General features: G+C 40.1%; 1 protein-coding gene across 6 annotated transcripts in view; it reads left to right on the top strand.

Moving 5' to 3' along the window:
* Positions 1-20,943, top strand: part of LOC143029184 (katanin p80 WD40 repeat-containing subunit B1-like) — a 571,733-nt gene that overhangs the window by 528,182 nt on the left and 22,608 nt on the right. For 5 of the 6 annotated variants that reach the window (XM_076191703.1, XM_076191701.1, XM_076191704.1 and 2 more), the window contains 8 exons: positions 431-556; positions 1,535-1,722; positions 1,852-2,002; positions 3,087-3,247; positions 10,107-10,231; positions 11,229-11,279; positions 12,038-12,191; positions 13,361-13,471. In XM_076191703.1, coding sequence (XP_076047818.1) covers positions 431-556; positions 1,535-1,722; positions 1,852-2,002; positions 3,087-3,247; positions 10,107-10,231; positions 11,229-11,279; positions 12,038-12,191; positions 13,361-13,471 — 1,067 coding nt within the window. The remainder of the gene's footprint in view (positions 1-430; positions 557-1,534; positions 1,723-1,851; positions 2,003-3,086; positions 3,248-10,106; positions 10,232-11,228; positions 11,280-12,037; positions 12,192-13,360; positions 13,472-20,943) is intronic. The other variant, XM_076191702.1, reaches the window with a different exon arrangement.

The raw sequence follows: 20,943 nt of genomic DNA, 5'->3' as shown, positions 1-20,943 counted from the left end.
CGTAGTCTTCGTTATTATTGTTTTTTTCTGCTTTCTTCTCTTCTTCTGTCTTATTTATTTTCTCTCCTTCTCTTCCTAAACTTTCTTTTCCATCTATTCTTCTGTGTTTTTTCTGCATCCTCCTCTTTTGCTGTTGTTGTTCTTCTTATTCTTATTCTTCGTCTTTCTTTATCCTCCTAATCCATCTCCATCATCATTTTAATCTTCTTCTTGGTCTGCATTTTCCTGTTTCTCCCTTTCCCTGCTACTCTGCTGCCCTCATCATGTTCCATTTACACTTTAATTATCTTTTGATCTCGTCCCTTCTGGGCCCATTGTATTCATGAAATAAAAACATGTCCCAGGACCTTCTTCATCACCAGTGTTTTTGTGTATTTATTTATTTATTTACTTATTCATTTATTTGTTTATTTATGATTTTTTTCTGCAGCTCTGGGATATTCGACGGAAGGGCTGCATCTTCACTTACAAAGGACACAACTTAACCGTCAACAGCCTCAAGTTCTCTCCTGATGGACAGTGGATTGCTTCTGCTGGTGAAGATTGCATGGTCAAGGTGCCTATCTTTGAGATGTGTATGTTTTTGTGTGAGCATGATTGTGTGAAAAGTTGTTGAAACAGGACCGAATAGGACTGATCAGTCAGTTTTTGCCCCAGGTCTCCCTTGCAGGAGACTAAGCCCCCCCCAGGTAACTGGCAGCGACTATTGGTTCAGCTTGTGTTGTCTTGTCTGAATAGAGTGAGAGTGGGGCTGTGTAGAATAAGATGCTCAGTGTCTACTGTGGTGGTTGCACATGGGACAGTTGGAGCCTGTTACCAGGCCAGTTTTGTGTCAGTACTTCTAAAAATGGATACATTAAAATTGAAACTGGATAAAGGAAAATTGTCAAATCTGAGTCCAGATACTTTTTGGTGTGATGTAGACATAGAGGTAGCATGGAAGAGTTAAACCCATTCAGTGTAGTGACATATTTCATCCATGACTGCTTGACTAATGTCTAATGATTCTATTTAGGCAAGGGCAGATTTTAGGTAAAATTGGTTCACAATTAATCAAGAAACTTTTCTCCTGAGCCCCCCTCAGCTGAATAGAATAATTTGTATCTGGATAGATTATACTTGATAACAAAAAGGAAAAAAATTCTTGTTACAATTAGTGTGTGATTACTGTATTAGCATAATTTGCATTTGCCTCTTGAATCCAGAATGATTTAATATAGCACCTGAGTGAGAACTGCAGTCATACTTGAGTGGTATGGGACTACTGAACAGGTTGATGAGAGTGGTGTCTGAAGATTATATATTGTATTTAAGTTTCTCTGCATGAAACAGACAAGTGATTATAGTGTTTGTGGATGTATGAATATTGGTAAATGAACTGATATTGTGTAACAGATTAATTTCTCTCCAGTTTAATGTAAATCATAACTTTACTAGGTCATTTGACATTGACCTAATTCAGTGAATGGGAACATTTGAGGATCCATTACCCTTTGAACAAATTGTATATTTTTTTTTTTTTTTTAATTTTCAGTTGTGGGATCTTCGAGCTGGAAAAATGCTCACTGAATTTGGCTCCCACACGGGACCTGTCAGTGATGTTGAATTCCATCCTCATGAGTTCCTGTTGGCCTCAGCTTCACATGACAAAACTGTTAACTTTTGGGATTTGGAAAAGTTTTCTCTGGTTTCGGCTACTGATGCTGATACAGGCCCAATCAGGTAGAGTTTGAGTACTACATGTAGATTTTAAAAACCCTCAAATTACAGAATGTTAAACTTAACATAGAATTAGTGTATAAAGTTATATATATATATATATTATATAATACTGATTTGTATCATTAACAGAACGATAGCATTCCACCCGGATGGTGACTGCGTATATGCTGGTTCTCCAGACATTCTGAAAGTATATGGTTGGGAACCAGCACGTACCTTTGACACCGTAGCAATGGGATGGGGCAAGATACAGGATATTGCCATTGCTCAAAATCAGTTGGTGAGTAGTTTTTTTTTTTTCACATGCACACATTTATTTCCTCATACTCATTGACTTGCTCTCATACATCCTTATACAGCTCCACCTCCTTTTGCACCTCCTCTGATACTCATGTGTTCATGCTTGTTCACATTTTTATAGAATAGACAGATCAATTAATTTGACAGACTTGGCATAGACTGTATCTCTACTGGTTTTGAACATTTTGTGTATTCAATTGAGAGTGATTTTCTGTGGTTGATTTGTTTTCACATTCATTTATTTGCAAGTTTGTATTTTAGTGATGTAAAAAAAATTCTTCCAGTTTTATTCAAACCATGTGAATAATATTGTATTTGAAAAGTATATCTTGGATTTGAATGCATAAAGAAAGGTTAGTAAAAGAGGTGTGGAATGCAGAGGTTGTGGGAGTGAACATGAGGAGGCAACCAAGCATAAGATGGATGGATGAAAAGGGGTATAGGAAAAGAGGGAATGTCTGTTGAGGAAGGAAGAGAGAAGACAGAAGATAGGGATGAGTGGAGAAGGGTTGTATAAGGATGATGCTGTGATGCATGGAAGGGAGTGGGTGGGGGATGGGGGGGGTTGAGGGAGTATGTGTGAATGATATTTTGATGCAGCCTGAAGGGATTTCTCCCCATCTCTTCCCCATGATGGGATTGAGAGGGAGGGTCGCTGATTAAGTGAAGTGGCCTTGCTGTGGATGTGCTGTGTCTTGCTGCATTGCTTCTGACCCAGGGCAGTGGGCAAGATGCAGGGATGACCTGTCATCAAGGAAGAGCCAAGAAAAGAAGGATGGAGAGAGGGGTGGTGAATGGGAGTAGAGTATGTGAGGATGAAATGGGTGGGAGTAGATTTATGCCTTTGACTTTGGCTACCTCCCTTGTAAGGGGGGAAAACCCTTGGTATATTCAAGTATGTATGTATATATATCTTGGATTTGAGATTTAAAAGATGATCATTTAATAGTGATATTGAGGTCTCCCATTGTTGTCATTGGAAGTACCCATTTTATATTATAAGGAATTCATTATTTTTAACTTTGATATGCATAGCTAAATTATCATTATTTTATTTTTTCTAGATTGGTGCTGGTTTCCATGGTGTGTATGTCTCCTTGTATGTTGTGGACTTGAAGCGTGTTCAACCCTTTGGTGGCCCTCACCAAGATGTTCCTTCCACATTCCGATATGGTGCAGCCATCCGAAAAAGTTTCATCAAGGATAAAACTTCAGGAAAGGCCAAGTAAGTTTGCATTCTTGATGTTGGATATGGTGTAATCCCTGGGGCAGTCAATCAGATTGTTACCCCCTGTCTATCTTGCAGAAGAACTATGGAGTATTCAAGATACACCTACATACATACATATATGATATGGATGGAGTAAATTGTTACATGAACTTTTTGGTGACGATGCCAAATTACTTGAGAGTGAAAACAGAAGAAGATTGCAGATCGCTACAAGATGACCTGGATAAAGGATGGGAATGGAGCCAGAAATATGAAATGAACTTTAACATCAAGAAATGTAGCATAATGGAATTTGGAAGAGGCAAAAATAGAGTTTTGGGAAAATATATGATTGAAAACAAAGTAGTCAAAAAAGTAAACTCAGAGAGGGACCTAGGAGTAATCATCTCAAGTGATTTGACACCTGACAAACATGTAAATAAGTTATTTGGAGAGACCTACAACCTATTAAGATCAATGAAAGTGGCCTTCGACTACATGGATGAAGAGATGGTTAAGAAAATAATTATTACATTGATAAGACCGAAATTAAAATATGCTATATCAATGTGGGCACCTAGCACAAAGAAAAACACAAGAAAATTAGAAAGAATCCAAAGAGCAGTGACAAAAATGGCACCCACACTATCAAACTTGACATATGAACAAAGACTGGAGAAATTACAGTTGTCAACATTGGAGCAGAGAAGGGAAAGAGGCGATTTGTTGACCATTTTCAGAATTATGAAAGGGATGCAAGTTCTCGATAGAGATGACCTATTAAAATGGGACGAGGGAAACAAGAGGACACGAAAAGAAACTAAAGACAGTTACAGAAGAGACCTGAAAAAGAATAGTTTCCCACACAGAGTGATCGATGTCTGGAACAAATTGAACAGTGAAACAGTGAATGCCAGAACTATACACGATTTCAAGAAAAAAATGGAAGTGAAGAGATACGAAAATGGGTCACAAAGAACATAGCTCCTGTCCCGTAAAATACAACTAGGTAAATACAACTAGGTATACCAAGGGATTTTTCCCCCTTACAAGGGAGGTAGCCAATATCAAAGCCATAAATCCACTCCCACTCATTTCATCCCTACATACTCCACTCCCATTCATCACCCCTCCCTCATTTCTTGGCTCCTCGTGGATGATGGGTCATCCCTGCATCTTGTCCACTGCCCTGGGTCAGAAGCAATGCAGTAAGACACAGCATATCCACAGCAAGGCCACTTCATTTAATTGTCAACCCCCTCTGCCCTCTCCATCCCCTCATGCAGAAAAAGAGAAGACAGAGAAATCTCTTCCATGCATCATAGCGTCATCCATACACAACAATTCTCCACTCACTCCTATCTTCTGTCTTTAACCTTCCTTCGTCAACAGACATTTCTAATGCCCCTTTTACCCTATCCATCCATCTCATCCTTGGTTGCCCCCTCATGTTCACTCCTCTCACCTCTGCTTTCCACATTTCTTTTACTAATCTTTCTTCACTCATTCTTTTCACGTATCCAAACCATCCCAATAATCTTTCATCAACCCTATCTCCCAACTCTGTTTCCACCCCTGCTCTCCTCCTCACCTTCTCATTTCTCACTCTCTCCAACCTAGTAACCCCTACCATAGTTCTCAGGCATTTCATCTCAAACATATTTAAACTCCTCTCCTCTTCTCTTATGTCCCATGTTTCTGCCCCATACAGTGCTGTTGGCACAATCACCACTTCATACAATCTCCTCTTAGCATCCATTCCCAAGTGTGTATTTCTCATTACACTTTTTAATCCCCTAAGCCCTAAGGGATTTACTTCCTTCTCTCCATATACATCCTACCTCCACCTCCACTCCTCCCTTTCCCACCACATTCACCCTCAAGTATTTTAAGCTATCCACATCCTCCAGTCTCTCTCCCTTAATACTCACTTCCAGTTTGCTGCCATCCTCTCCCCTTGTACATCTCATCACCTTACTTTTACCCACATTTATCTTCAACTTCCTTCTTTCACACACCTTCCCAAACTCTATCACTAACTTCCTTAATCCCTCCTCTGATCCTGCTACAAGCACAGTGTTGTCAGCAAACAACAATTGGTTTATCTCCCATTTTTCTCCATTTTCTTTAACCATCTCCAATCCCCAGCCCATTACCCTTACATTTACCTCTTGTATCATCCCACCCATGTATAAATTGAACAGCCATGGTGACATGACACATCCCTGGCTAAGTCCCACCTTTTCCTCAAACCACTCACTCTCTCCATTTTTAATTCTATCAAAGCTCTACTACTCTTGTAAAAACTCTTGACTGCTCTTAACAGCTTTCCTCCTATCCCATATATATGCAATACCTCCCACAGTGCCTTCCTGTCTACTGTCATAAGCCTTTTCCAAAACCATAAAGGCCCAAAAAACATCATTACTTTTTCCTAAAGCCTTTTCACATATCTACCTTACCACAAAAATTTTATCCACACAACCCCTATCTGTCCTAGACCCACACCATTCTTCACCATTTATTTGCTCTGTTCCTTTCCTAATCCTCTTAATCAAAACCATCCCATAAGTCTTCCCAACTACACTCAACAAACTGATCCCTCTGAAACTACTACACTCACTCTTGTCCCCTTTTCCCTTGTAAAGTGGAACTATACAGGTACTCCTCCAGTCCTTCAGCACTCTACCCTCTTTTATACAAACATTAAACAACCTCACCAGCCACTCCACCATCACTGTACCTCCTTTTTTTAGATGCTCCACATGACTTCCATCTAACCCAGGAGCCTTACCTGCTTTCATCATTTTGATAATTGTTTTCACCCCGCCTTTTCTTATTTCTCTTCCATTCCTCACTCATTATTGTCATTTTCTTAATACATCCCACTGCAACTACCTCTCCCTCCTTATCCTCCACATTTAGCAACTCCCTAAGATACTCTGCCCATCTTCCTCTTACTGCCATCTCTTCCATTATCATCTCTCCATCTGCACCTTTTATCTTTTCTTCTCTACTTGATTTGCCTCCCCTTCCTCTCTTAATTTCCTTCCAAAACATCTTTTTATTACTTTCAATATCTTCAGTCATATTCTTAACCCATTTCAGATCTGCTCTCCTTTTTGCCTCCTTTATCTTATGCTTTACTTCTCTTTTCTCTGTATCTATCATGTGATTCTCTTGTCCTATTTTGCAACCAATCTGTGAATGCTTGTTTCTTCTCTTCCACAACCTTTTTTGATTTATCATCTCACCTCCTACTACCCATCCTTCTATTTCCTCCCATCCTCCTTGTTCCACACACCCTCCTTAAAACATCTCCATTTCTCCTTCACTCCTAGTTTTACTCTATCCATCACTCCCTCCCACTCCTCTCTCAGCTTCTTTTTGTACTCCTTCTCCTTTTCTTTCTCATTTAAGCAGTTTACTGAAAGCACCTCACTACCTTGTCCTTTTCCTCTTTCTCCATCTATTCTCCACTCTCAACTTACCTTCCACCAAAAAATGCTCTGATATTCCCCCACTCTCTCCCTTAAGAACATGTACATCCAAAATTCTTCATACTCTTCTCCTGGTTACCACTACATTCAAGAACACTTAAGCTCTGAATATTGTAGACACATTAGGATACTCCTGAACACTTTACAATACCACTATGTCTGAACTACTCTTTGCTACCAGTATTAGATAGCAAAATACCTGCACATTTTGGTTCTACACCAGATACTCTTAGGTCCTGCCAGCACACTACAGGACATTACTGGTTATGTCACCATTTTTAATGTAACAGAAATATCTGTGTGCACAAGCACAAACAGAAATGTGCATTGATCACCTTATCTCAAAAATATTTACTCAATTCTTTTCCATATCCTTTACATTCTGAGTATGATCCATACAACACCATGATCTTAGTCACTACTTCAATCTTTACATACTACTTCAATCAATCCTATCCAAAATGCTATTTAATTTCACTACATTACCAGGAATCTCTTTATTAATTAAGAATCCCTCTCCACTTTAGTTCTGTTGTAGAACAAATGGTGACAGTCTTGTAGCTGCATGAGCTTTTCCTTCTTCATTCAGACCTTGCTCAGGCTCTTGATATCCTGATTAATCCATCAAACCCTACAGCATGTGGTCTTCTGCAAGAATTCTCACTTTGTAGGTGTAAATCTTATCTTCTTCAGGTTTTCTTACATCCAAGATTTGGATCTGGTTGGACTATATTTATATTTTGGGGAGAGGGACCAATGACAAATACCTGCTATTGGTGAGGGGAGTTTCCCATTGTCATATTCTGTCAACTCCTTCACCTCCATCAGGAGTTCCAGCTGTGAGTGTCTGACAGTCTCCAGACTGAACACAAGATTTCTCTCCATGGACTCCAACTGTATTTCTTACACCTTTTCATAAGTAGAAAGCTGAGAACCAGCAACTGCTCCCCTCATACTACTTTCAGCTGTTGACATAGAAATGTAGTATAATGGAGTTTGGAAAAAGTAAAAATAGAATATTGGGGCAATATAAAATTGGTACAAAAGAAGCGGCCTTGCTGTGGATGTACTGTGTCTTGCGACACTGCTTCTGACCCAGGGCGGTGGGCGGGGTGCAGGGATGACCCGTCATCCAGGAGGTGCTCAGATGAGAGGAAGGGTGGGAGGGGTGTGGAGTGTATTTGGGGATGAAATGGGTGGGAGTGTTTTTATGCCTTTCCCTTTTTGGCTACCTCCCTTGGAAGGGGGAAAAAGCCTTGGTATATGTATGTATGTATGTACAAAAGAAGTTGAAAAATGTAAGCTCAGAAAGGGACCTAGGATTTTCAGCAAAGACATGTCACCAGACAAGCATATCAACAAAATAGTTGGAGCAACCTTCAATTTACCAAGATCAATGAAAGTGGCATTTGATTACTTGGATGAGGGAAAGGTAAAGAAAATATTAGTTACACTGATAAGACCAAGATTGGAGTATGCTGCGACACTATGGACACCCATTACTAAAAAGAATATAAAGAGATTAGAAAAAATAGAAAGAGCAACAACAAAGATGGCACCAAGATTCTCCAAATTGATATATGAACAAAGATTGTCTAAATTGGAACTACCAACCCTGGAGCAAAGAAGAGAAAGAGGAGATCTACTGACCGTTTACAGAATTATGAAAGGGATGGAAGTCCTAGATAGAGATTATTTATTAAAGTGGGATAAGAGAAAAACAAGAGGACATGAAAAGACACTCAAAAAGGATAGTTATAGAAGAAATCTGAAAAGAGTAGCTTCCCACACAGAGTGGTGGATATCTGGAAAAAATTGGATGAGCCAACAGTGTGTTCAAATACTATACAAGAATTTAAGAACAAACTTGATGCTGAAAGATACAAAGACAGGTCACTACAAACATAGCTCCCTTCCTGTATAATACAATTAGGTAAATACAAGAGTATAACACAGACAACAAACAAAAGTTTTTTTCCAGAGGGATCTGTTGGAGGGACCAAGGTCTGTTGCCAGCTATCATGGGGTTGCAGTTTTCTGGTCTGTGAAAATTGAAGCAACAATTGTTGTTGATATATGGGAAGTGATAAGATTATTGGACTGCCCTTTACACAATATTATTTTGAAAGGTATCATTGACCTTGAGTTTTAGAGGCTGAATGTTTTTAAGAGTAAGTGCTTGAGAAATATGATTGGCATAACAAGAATGTTGTGAACAGTAATTGGGGTGAACTTGAAATGGTTGAATGGGGAGAAGAAGAAGGCTTTGGTGGTTGCATGTGGAATGTCTGTTGAGCAGGAAAGGAGAGTGCAAAATATAGGAGTAATTGGAGAAAAAATTGTGAATAGGATAACAACCTGAAGGGATATTTTCTTTTTTGCTTCATAATTTAGTTTGAGTGGATTAGGAGAGTTCCTATACAGTGAAGTGGTGTAAAGGGAACTAGGTGCAGGTGTTGGGCCCTGCCATAGAAGAGCTGTGGTTTGCAGTGTGGTGGGGGACAGGGCAACCCTTCATCCCTTAAGTGTTGAGATGGAAGGGGTGGTTAAATGTCTTATATTTGTATATGATATGGCTGTCTGCAATGTCTTGGGGACCCAAGTTTGCCTGCAAGGTCTGAAGAGTGTAGTCTGTTTTCTCAGTTCAATTTGACTTTCAACTTTAAAATTTTGTATACATACATCATAATGAGGTATGACTTTGTATTTATCTTCTTTTCATTATTTGAATGATATGGAGGGAGTGAACATGAAGGGGTGACCTAGAATGAGATGGATGGATAGGGTGAAAGGGGCTTTGGGGAAGAGGGGAATGTCTGCTGAGGAAGGACGGGAGAATGGTTGTATATGGATGATGTTGTGATGCATGAGGTGGAATGGGTGAGGGGATGAGGGGTGAGGTAGTATGTGTGAGAAAAATTTGACGCAGCCTGAAGGGATTTCTCCCTATCTTCTCCTTTTCTGTATGAGGAGACAGAGAGGGGGTCGCCGATTTAATGAAGTGGCCTTGCTGTGGATGTGCTGTGTCTTGCGACACTGCCTCTGACCCAGGGTAGTGGACAAGATACAGGGATGACCTGTCAACCAGGAGGTGCCAAGATAAGAGAGAGGGTGGAGGGGAGTGGAGTGTATTGGGGATGGAATGGGTGGGAATGCTTTTTATGCCTTTTTCTTTTTGGCTACCTTCCTCGTAAGGGGGAAAAAGCCTTTTGTATATGTATGTATGTATTATTTAAATTAGCTTAACTGTAGCCATAGTTTATTCTGAATTTTGGGCTGTCAATTATCAGGCTTGAACTTATATTTCTCATGAGAATAGTACTTCATATGATTGGTTATAAATATTTTGTATGGAAATATCACAATGATTCCAGTGCTGAGTCGATGAAGATGGAAGAAGCTTCTGACACGGGGGGAGAAGATGTGCAAGAAGAGGACCCACCACCTGAGATCTCAAACCTAAATGATTACAATGACATCTTCAAGACGCGCAGAGAATGTGAGTTGTACATGTAATTGGCTTTTGCTGGTCAGTAGTATGTGTTAAAAACTGATTTATTTGTTCAGTGATCGGTTGTGGTTTTGGTCAACCGATTCTATAGAGTTTTTCCCTTTCAATTTTTTATTTTGCCAATCTCAGTTGCATTTTACCAAGATTTGAAGCAAGGTTAGTTTGCTAACTGATTTTTACTACTTTTTTATGTACCTGCATGTTAATGATGAAGAGGCCAATCAGGTAGATAATTTTAGTGTGTAGCGTTAGTATCCAGAGTTACTTAGTGATTCTATCTGTGCTTTTTTTTTTGTAGATTTTTATTAAATGGCCATTTTTTAATGTGTGTCAGTTTTGTTGTCTCATATAATTTTGGTGGGTTTTGAATGATGATAGTGATAACGACTTCCTAGAGATTATAGAGTGCATGCAGCCTATTTTGATATCCTGAAAGTTCAGTGTTTGTATATATAATTATATATGCAATAGATATGGGGCTACAGAAGTAGAGAAGGTTCCACCATTGTATGATATCAGAAGTAGGTTTTGTTGTTTTGATTGATGACAGATTAGAGATAGGTTGGCACTATCATATCCTATGACATAGAATAAAGCTTTTCTTTGAAGTAACCCTTATTGGGCGAGAAATAGAGAATATGTAATTAATGAAATTCCAGATAATTTGGGCCTTATGTAGATCTGTACTAGAGAATTAATTTTTTTTTGTCAGATTGTAAAAAAGTAAAAGTGATAATGGAATTGGTGTTTAATTTGTTTAAAAAAAAATATATATATATATATATCTTTGCATCCCACCACTTCTGTAGCCTTGCATTGCATGTACAATCTTTCATTTACCCTGGTCCCAACTGCCTCAACCTACAACTGCCATGTCCACCATTTCCTTCTCTTTTTCTTAACCATCTTTGCTCCCAGTCCCACTTGTTTTCATCTTCCTGCCAGAACCTGTTGTAACCCTTGGGTTTGTTGTGTATTTTTACAGTACAGAGAACTCCCCCGCCACTCGAGTCTTTACCTCCTAGTAACAATAATGGTAGGTACCACCAGGCAACCTGGCATCCCCTAGTGTGTAGGTACACAGGAGGACTGCAACTACAATACTTACATGAAAGTTCAGCCCATCAAGATTAAATGTAGCTCACTTCCAGTTTTATTTGATTTTTTATCATTATTTAATTTTTTATTTTTTATTTTCTTCCATCATCTAGTTAAATCATATAGACACATTATGGTGCATGATTGGTTGAAACCAGTCAAAGTGGTCACTAAAACAAACTGTATGTTGGTTCGTAGCATTTGTTATAATGTTTCTCAGGAACTAAGTAATGTCATTAACTTTCATAACATGCTGTGCTTAAGTGATCACATCTTCACACTTTGGTGCTACGAATTATCTGCATTCTCTAATAGAGATGTTAGTCTGTATTGTCAACAGAGATTATGGAATAGATTAGTTTTATCCTATTTTAAGTTCAAATTTTGCTTAATACACAAATTTTTCTCAATCACTTAAGGTTTTGTAAGTATTGTAGTCATCCTCTCATTATTTTTTTTTTGGTTTGTTTTATTTTATGTTGTCAAATAAGTTCATTATCTATTTCTTAAATTTGTCTATGCTTTTTTCAGTTTTGCTTTGCTTGAAAATCATACCCCTTTCTTTCCTCCTAATTTATCAAAATATTGTATTGGAATTTGATGTGGATTCTCTTTGTGCGATGGTTTTTCCTTGTCCTTGTTTTTGGTTATTAGCCTCTATCATTATCTCATTGAATATTGGGTTTACTTTTCCAGATCCGATGGTGCCTCAAGTGATGACGAGTCCTGACCTGATTAAACCTGAACCTATGAAAGCCACAGCCAAACCCACCACACCAGAAACAACACGAAGGGTTTCTCATCTCCCAAGAGCAATACCCACCTCAAGGGAATCTATATTGCCCTCAAAGTGAGTATTAAAAGTTTTACAAGTTTCAGGTTTACACTTATGCATTGGTATTGAGTAATGCATACATATATCCAAAGGCCCTTTCCCCCATATAGGATTGGGAGTGGTCTAGTCAAGGCATATACCCACTCTTCACCAATCCCATACCCATCCAATGCCCATTTGTTATTCAATCTGTCTTTAGCTCCTTGTGGAAAAATGGTCATCTCTGCCCCCTGCCCACTGCTTGGGTCAGAAGCAATGCAGCAAAACACAGGACCTCCACAGTAGGGCCTGACTGTCAAAACTAATTTACACTAATTTACACCAATCATTTCATTATGTGGCCCTCATTCACTCAATATACAGAGCTGACAGGAAAAGAGCCCATTGGGCCATGTCAATATCTCTTGTACTCACAGTCCCTCTCCACTCACATCTATTTCTTGCCCTCTCTACTTCCCTCTCTATTTCAACACATTTTCCATGTACCCATAGCCATTTCACTCCATCCATCCATTCCATTCTCAGTCTTCCCTTAATTTCAATCCATCCCTCGTGCCTTCCACACTCTTGCTATTCTTTCTTCACTCATTCTTACCATATGCCATAGCCATCCCAGTGTTCTTTGATCAACCCTATCTACCAGCTTTCTGCCTCTCTTCCTTATTTCTCACTCTATCCATCCTTATAACTACCACCATTTGTATTCCTCCTTTCTGTTTCCTTTAAATTGCAAGTCTATGCCCCATACAATGTCACAGGCATAATTATCCCTTTGTTACAGTCTTTTCTTTGTGTTTATCCCCAGATGCCTATTTCTCATGACACTTTTCATTTCCCCAGACATTTACTTGCTTCCCTTACTCTATAATTTACTTACAATCTCACTCCTCCATTCCATGTTACATGTATGCATAAATACTTAAAGCACTTCTCTTCCCACAGCCTTTCTCTTTCGTCAACTCCTCCCTTTGTCAGTATAATAATATTGAATTTGAAGTTTTATGGTGCTATATTGAATTCTTTCTATCTATACACTAAGGGCTTCTTCTCCCTTATAAAGGAAGTAGCCTGAATTAAAGTAGCTTAATGATGTGATATAATGTCATGAACTCCCCCTGTTTACTTAGATTAATAGATGGCATAATTGTTTTGCATATGTTTATTTTTCTCTATCTTTGCTGCAGATATGACAATGGTAATCAATCACAAACTCCTCCAGCCCAGGCCACCAGTTTCCCAAGTGTGTATGAACGGCGAGGGTCTATGCAAGAACCTATGCATTCATCTCCTCACAGGTACACAGAAATGAACTTTTGCATTAAGACAGAGAATGACACACACAGTACATGTAGCCACGCTGAAGTGTTTTATCACAGTATGCATTTATATGGGACTAATGACAGGGACCTGCACATGGTGGTCCTGCAAGATGGACAGCAAAGCTGTCCATCTTCAAAATCTGTCAATCCCCTCACCCTTATCAGGTGTAGACCTGAGAGGTTGACACTCAGTCTTTGGACTGGGCCTAAGATATCTCTTTTTCAACTTCAACTGTATTTCTTACACTTTTTTAACACATATAAAGCTTACAACTGGCAAGTGGAACTCTTTTCTTATGACTTTCATCCAGTAATATTGAAACAGTTCCACACTAATACAACACAGACAGCAGTCCAAAGTTTCTTCCTGGAGAAATCTGTGGGAGGGCCTGTGGATCATTGCCAGCCATTATGGGGCTGCAAGTTCTCTGTTTAGTGAAACTTGATGGAACAAGTAATTATTATTATGCACATTTGCATGCATGCATTCATACATACATATACCAAAGGCTTTTTTCCCCTTACACAGGGAGTAGCCAAAAAGAAAAAGGCATAGAAACCACTCCCACCCATTCCATCCCCTACATATTCCACACCCCTCCACCCTCCTCCCTCCCACACATTTGCACTTTCATTATATCCACAAAGAATGGAAGTGGAAAAGCATAATCAACACTCACTCAGTCCCTGGGAAGGATCAAAGACCCCCCGAACTTATTGGAATGCAACTTCTCAGTAACCAAAAGGGGACCTGTAAATGTACAATTAAGTTTAGATTGGCGATCAGGCATGCTCTTATAAACATGATCACTGGCTATGCTAGTGCTTCTACATTTTGGACTTAGAGTCATCAATTTTTTCTCTTACATAACCATAAATATAATGCAATGTGTGATATTGGAGGTGACTAGAGTCATCAAAATTGTAGAGGTGTAGGATTGTCAAGCACATCATAAGGGAGCCATTTTTCCACTCCATAAATGACATAATGAGGTGTCTTGCCAGAAGAAGCATTAATGGTGCTGTTAATACAATCACTGACATGTGGAAGCCAATCCTTCCAAGATTCATGAAGGCTACTAGCAATGTGCCTGAGAATATCCAAAATCTTCCTATTCATCCTCTCTACAAAACCAATGGACACAGGATTGTAAGCAGTCATGAATGTGTGAGTCCATAACGTTCACAAATGTTTGCCAAAACTTCGTTTCTAAATTCAGTCCCATTGTCACTAAGGAGCACCAACGGAATAGTACATAAATACATATACCAAGGCTTTTTGAAACCCTTACAAGGGAGGTAGCCATAAAGGAAAAGGCATAAAATCATTCCCACCCATAAACTAAAGCATGGGCTACTACTGGAGCAGACTTGCTATGTACATACATACATATACCAAGGCTTTTTCCCCCTTACAAGGGAGGTAGCCAAAAAGGAAAAGGCATAAAATCATTCCCACCCATTCCATCCCTGAATACACTCCACACCCCTCCACCCTCCCTCTCATCTTAGCACCTCCTGGATGACCGGTCATCCCTGCACCTTGTCCACTGCCATGTAAGGGAGCCAATATTACAAAATGACTAAAGTTGTCCACACATACACAAAGACATACACAGAACCTTGAGTACTATGAGGCAGTTGTACTCATAAAAGTCTATAGCCATAATCTGAAAAAGGCAAGAAGGAGTAGGGTACTCTAAAATGGAGCAGTGTGTGTAGAATCTTTGTTCTGGGTACAAGCTACACTGGGCTACATGAGAGGTAATGTCCAGTTGCATTTTAGGGCAATAATACTTCTTATGTGCCATAGCCAGAGTTTTGTCATGACCTGGGTGACCAGCCTGAGGGTCATCATGAGCAAGGGACAGAACAACAGGAACTAGGGGCTCAGGGATCACTAGTTGTGCCACATCCTGCTCAAACACTTCCACATTGCAAATGAGGACATTGTCCTGTAAAGAAAATTGGGACAGGGGTACAGGTAAATCTGGTAAGGTGGTGTCATCATCAGATTCCAAAGCATAAATGACAGCAGACCAAATGATCCTTATGAGCTTTGACCAGATCCTTCAGAGAGAAGTTATTAACCACGTGACTGCAGCTACAGGTATATTACGTGAAAGTAATATACTTAAAGGTTGGGTTAAATTCCTCAATCGTGAGAAACCATATGGCTAGGCAGCCTGAAAGATTTTTTCCCCTGAAAAGCTGTGTGACAGCAGAGTGATCCATGTCGACAGTAACAGGATATCCAAAAATTATGTCACGAAAATGCTTTAAAGCCCACACCGCTGCCAGGGCCTCTAAATGTGTAACAGAGTAACAGGACTCAAGTTTGTTAAGAGTGCGACTAGCATACGCAATAACATGGGGTCTACATCCATCTGCTTGTTGCACAAGTACAGCTTCAATACCAGTAGCAGAAGCATCTGTACAGATACATACATATACCAAGGCTTCTTCCCCCTTACAAGACAGGTAGCCAAAAAACAAAGGCATAAAAACCATTCCCACCCATTCCATCCCCAATACACTCCACTCCCCTCCACCCTCTACCCTCCCTCCTATCTTGGCACCTCCTGGATGATGGGTCATCCCTGCATCTTGTTCACGGCCCTGGGTCAGGAGCAGTGAAGCAAGACAAAGCACATCCACAGCAAGGCTGCTTCATTAAATCGGCGACCCCCCCTCTCCGTCCTCCCATGCAGAAAAGGAGAAGATGGGGAGAAATCCCTTCAGGCTGTGTCAAATTTTTCTCACACATACTACCTCACCCCCCATCCCCCACCTATTCCACCTCATTCATCACAACATCATACATATACAACCATTCTCCATTCACCCCTGTCTTCTGTCCTCTCCCGTCCTTCCTCAAAAGACATTCCCCTCTTTCCCAAAGCCCGTTTTACCCCATCCATCCATCTCATCCTAGGTCGCCCCCTTATGTTCACAACCTCCACATCTACCTTCCATACCTCATTTACTAGTCTTTCTTCACTCATTCTTTCCATGTGTCCAAACCATCCTGATACTCTTTCATCTACCCTATCTCCCAACTCCCTTACCACCCCTGTTCTCCTCCTCACCTCCTCATTTCTCACTCTATCCAGCCTAGTAACCCCTGTCATACTTCTCAAACACCTCATCTCAAACACATTCAAACTCCTCTTCCTCTCTTATGTTCCATGTTTCTGCCCCATAGAGTGCTGTTGGCACAATCACTCCATACAGTCTTCTCTTAGCATCCATTCCCAAATGTCTATTTCTCATTACACTTTTTAATCCACCCAGGCATTTACTCGCTTCTCTCAATCTACATTCTACCTCCACCTCCATTCATCCCTTTCATGCCACATTTGCACCCAAGTATCTAAAACTATCCTATCCACCTCCTCCAGTCTCTCTCCCTTAATGCTCACTTCCAGTCTGGTGCCACTTTCACCCCTTGTACATCTCATCACCTTACTTTTACCCACACTTATCTTCAACTTCCCTCTTTCACACACTTTCCCAAACTCTGTCACTATCTTCTCAATCCCTCCTCTGATCCTGCCACAAGTGCAGTGTCGTCTGCAAACAACAGCTGGCTCACCTCCCACTTTTCTCCATTTTCTTTAACCATCTCCAATCCCTGACCAACCACCCTTGCATTTACCTCTTATACCACCCCATCCATGTATAAGTTGAACAGCCAGGGCAACATAACATATCCCTGACGAAGTCCCACCTTTACCTCGAACCACTCACTCTCTCCATTTTTAATCCTGGCACACACTAATACTCTCGTAAAAACTCTTGACAGCTCCCAGAAGCTTTCCTCCTATCCCGTATATCTGCAAAACCTCCCACAGTGCCTTCCTGTCTACCCTGTCATAAGCCTTTTCCAGATCCATAAAAACCAAAAAAAAAGAAACATCCCTACCTTTTCCTATAGCTTTCTCACATAACTGTCTTACCACAACAATCTTATCTACGCAGCCTCTACCTATCCTAAATTACTCCTTATGTTCCTCTCCTAATCCTCTCAATCAAGACATTCCCATAAGCCTTCCCAACTACACTTAACAAGCTAGTGCCTCTGAAACTACTACACTCACATTTGTCCCCTTTTCCCTTGTAAAGCTGGGAATGCCAACACAGGCATTTCAGTAAGTGCAAGCTTCAAGGAATCAAAATTTTCCTGATGAACATCATGCCACTGGAAGGAAGAGTCCTTCTTGAGGAGACATGTTAGAGGAGAAGCAATTGAACCAAAATTCATGATAAATGCAGGATTATATCTTCCCAGCCCAAGGAAGGAATGTACATGCTCAACTGACTTAGGTGTAGGGAAGTCCCCAACTGCTTTGACCTTATCATCTATAGTGTGAATACCATATTTGTCTACAACATGACTTGGGAATTGGATGCTAGACTTAAAAAAAGAACACTAAGACAAATTGAGTTTCAATCCAGCTTCAGCAAAACATTAAAAGACCATGGACAACTTAGTGAAGTGGCTTTCCACATTCTTGGAAACTAAGGTTAAATTATCCAGGTAAACAAGTCCGTTGCCTACTAGGCCATGAAAAATGGAGTTAATCAAGTGCTGGTAAGTCAAGGGAGCATTCTGCAATCCCATGGGGCAACGAAGCCATTCATAATGTCCATTGGGAGTCAAGAAGGCTGTGATCTTACGAGACTTCACCAAAGGAATTGCCAAAAGCCTGTATTACCAGTTCCAATGGACTGGAGAAGGTCACTTAATACAGTCAAAGGGTAATGGTCTGGTTAGTGACCTCAATAATAGGATGAAAAGTTCCATCTTTCTTAGGCACCAGGAGGAGTGGCAAGTTCCACTCTAAGTGAGACTTGTACAATGCCTTCATGTAACAAGTCATCAACTAAGGATTGTGCTATAAGCTGACGAGAGTGAGGCAACCTATAAGAGGGAACGTAAACAGGATAACCACCTGGCTGAAGATCAATTCTATGAACCACATGATCTGTAACACCTAATGGATCATCAGATAAAGCCAAAGCTTGACGGTAGTGTACTAACAGGTCAGTGAGACACAGTGTCTCATCAGGAAAATAAATCTCATCAACATACATTGCAAATCTGGAGGCCAAGTGAGCAGTGTCACTTTCTTGTGGAGACTGAAGCACAGAAGCTGCAATGATAGGAGGCGAATCATGGAAAACATCAATGTCAACTACTTCAGAGGAGCCCGAGTGACTACTAGGTGAGAGGGCGATAGGAGCACCCGTGACAATGGTTACCATAGCTGTGGTAACATAATCCTCAGATGATGCAAAATTACTTAAGAAGGTAAAGACGGAAGAGGACTGCAACTCATTGCAACAAGATCTGGACACAATATGGAATTGGACTCAAAAATGGGAAGTAAAATTCAATATTAAGAAATGCAGCATAATGGAATTTGGAAAGAGTAAAAATAGAATATCAAAAGATTACAGAATTGGGGAAGAAAAAATAAATAAAACAAACTATGAAAAAGATCTTGGAGTGATGATTGGAAAGGACATGAAACCAGATAAGCATATAAACAAGATGTTCGGAGAAACCTACAACTTATTGAGAGCAATCAAAGTGGCATTTACCTATATGGACGAAGAAATGATAAGGAAAATACTTACTACACTAATAAGACCAAAACTCGAGTACGCAGCATCACTTTGGACACCCAGTACCAAAAAGAATATTAAGAAACTAGAAAGATTACAAAGAGCGACAACAAAACTAGCACTGACACTCGCCAAACTAACATATGAGCAAAGACTATCCAAATTGAACCTACCAACTCTGGAACAAAGAAGAGAAAGAGGAGATTTGCTAACTATCTACAGAATAATGAAAGGAATGGAAGTTTTAGACAGGAATGACCTATTAATGTGGGACAACGGTAAAACAAGAGGACACGGAAAAAAATTGAAAAAGGATAGTTATAGAAAAAACTTGAAAAGGAACAGTTTCCCACACAGAGCGATAAATACATGGAACAAATTAGACAACAAAACAGTATGTGCTAACACTATACAAGATTTTAAGATAAAACTTGATGCGGAGAGATACAAAGACGGGTCACCACGAGCATAGCTCCCCTCCTGTATATTACAACTAGGTACAACTAGGTAAATACTGTTACACCCCTCTCTGTCCCCTCATGCAGAAAAAGAGAAGACGGTGAGAAATCCCTTCGGACTTTGTCAATTTATTATTCACGTATACTCCCTCACCCCCCTCCCCTACTGAATCCTTTCCATGCATCACAGCATCATCTATACACAATCATTCTCCATTCACCCCTATCTGCTGTCTTCTCCTGTCTTTCATCAACAGACATTCCCCTCTTTCTCAGTATCCCTTTTACCCCATCCATCCATCTCCTCCTTGGTCATCTCCTCATGTTTACTCCTTCCACCTCTGCCTTCCACACCTCTTTTACTAATCTTTCTTCACTCATTCTTTCCATGTATCCAGACCATCCCAATACTCTTTCATCAACCTTATCTCTCAACTCCCTCTCCACCCCCATTCTCTTCCTCACCTCCATGTTTCTCACTCTGTTCAGCCTAGTAACCCCTATCACACTTCTCTGGCACCTCATCTCAAACACATTCAAACTCCTCTCTTCCTCTCTTATGCTCCATATTTCTACCCCATACAGTGCTGTTGGCATAATCACTCCATACAATCTCCTCTTAGCATCCATTCCCAAATGTCTATTTCTCATTACACTTTTTAATCCCCCAAGCCATTTATTTGTCTATTTGTTCCAAATGTCTATTTCTCATTACACTTTTTAATCCCCTAAGCCATCTATTTGTAACCACTCTTAATTCATTAACAGTTTTGCACTCTTCTTTGTTTGACAGACATTACTCTTGCACCCAACACCCCTTCCACCCTCTCCAGCCACCTTATTTTTGGCCTTTCCCAAAGTTCACTCCATCCAGTTTTGCATTCCAAATTCTCCTTGCTAGTCTTCCCTCATTCTTTCTCAGCATTTTTTGATCAACCCTACCTGCCAGTTCTCATTCCACCCCTGCTCTTTGTGTCACCTTTACATTTCTTCATAACCCCCAGCATACTTCTGAAACCCTTCATCCCAAACATGTTTAGGCTCTTCCCTTGTGTCCCTTTGAGATTCCAAATCTGTTCCATTGCTTTGGATACAATCACCTCCTTGTACATATTTTCCTTTTGTTCATCCCCAAATATCTATTTCTCATCACACATTTAATTTCCTCTAAACATTTGCTTGCTTCTCTTACTCTATAATTCACCTCCAACTTCTGCTATTTGCTAATAACTTCACACATATCTGTCTTACCACAAAACTATCTATGCACTTTCATGTTCTTCTCCAATTACTCTCTGTTCTCCATATAACTTCAATTAATACCTTCCCATACACCTTACCAGGTATACTTAACAGACT

This window comes from Oratosquilla oratoria, chromosome 10 (assembly GCF_046742065.1).
Source record: "Oratosquilla oratoria isolate Oo_2021 chromosome 10, ASM4674206v1, whole genome shotgun sequence".
NCBI lineage: Eukaryota > Metazoa > Arthropoda > Malacostraca > Stomatopoda > Squillidae > Oratosquilla > Oratosquilla oratoria.
The sequence above is the reverse complement of the archived record's forward strand: the minus strand, read 5'-3'. Positions and strand labels throughout refer to the sequence as shown.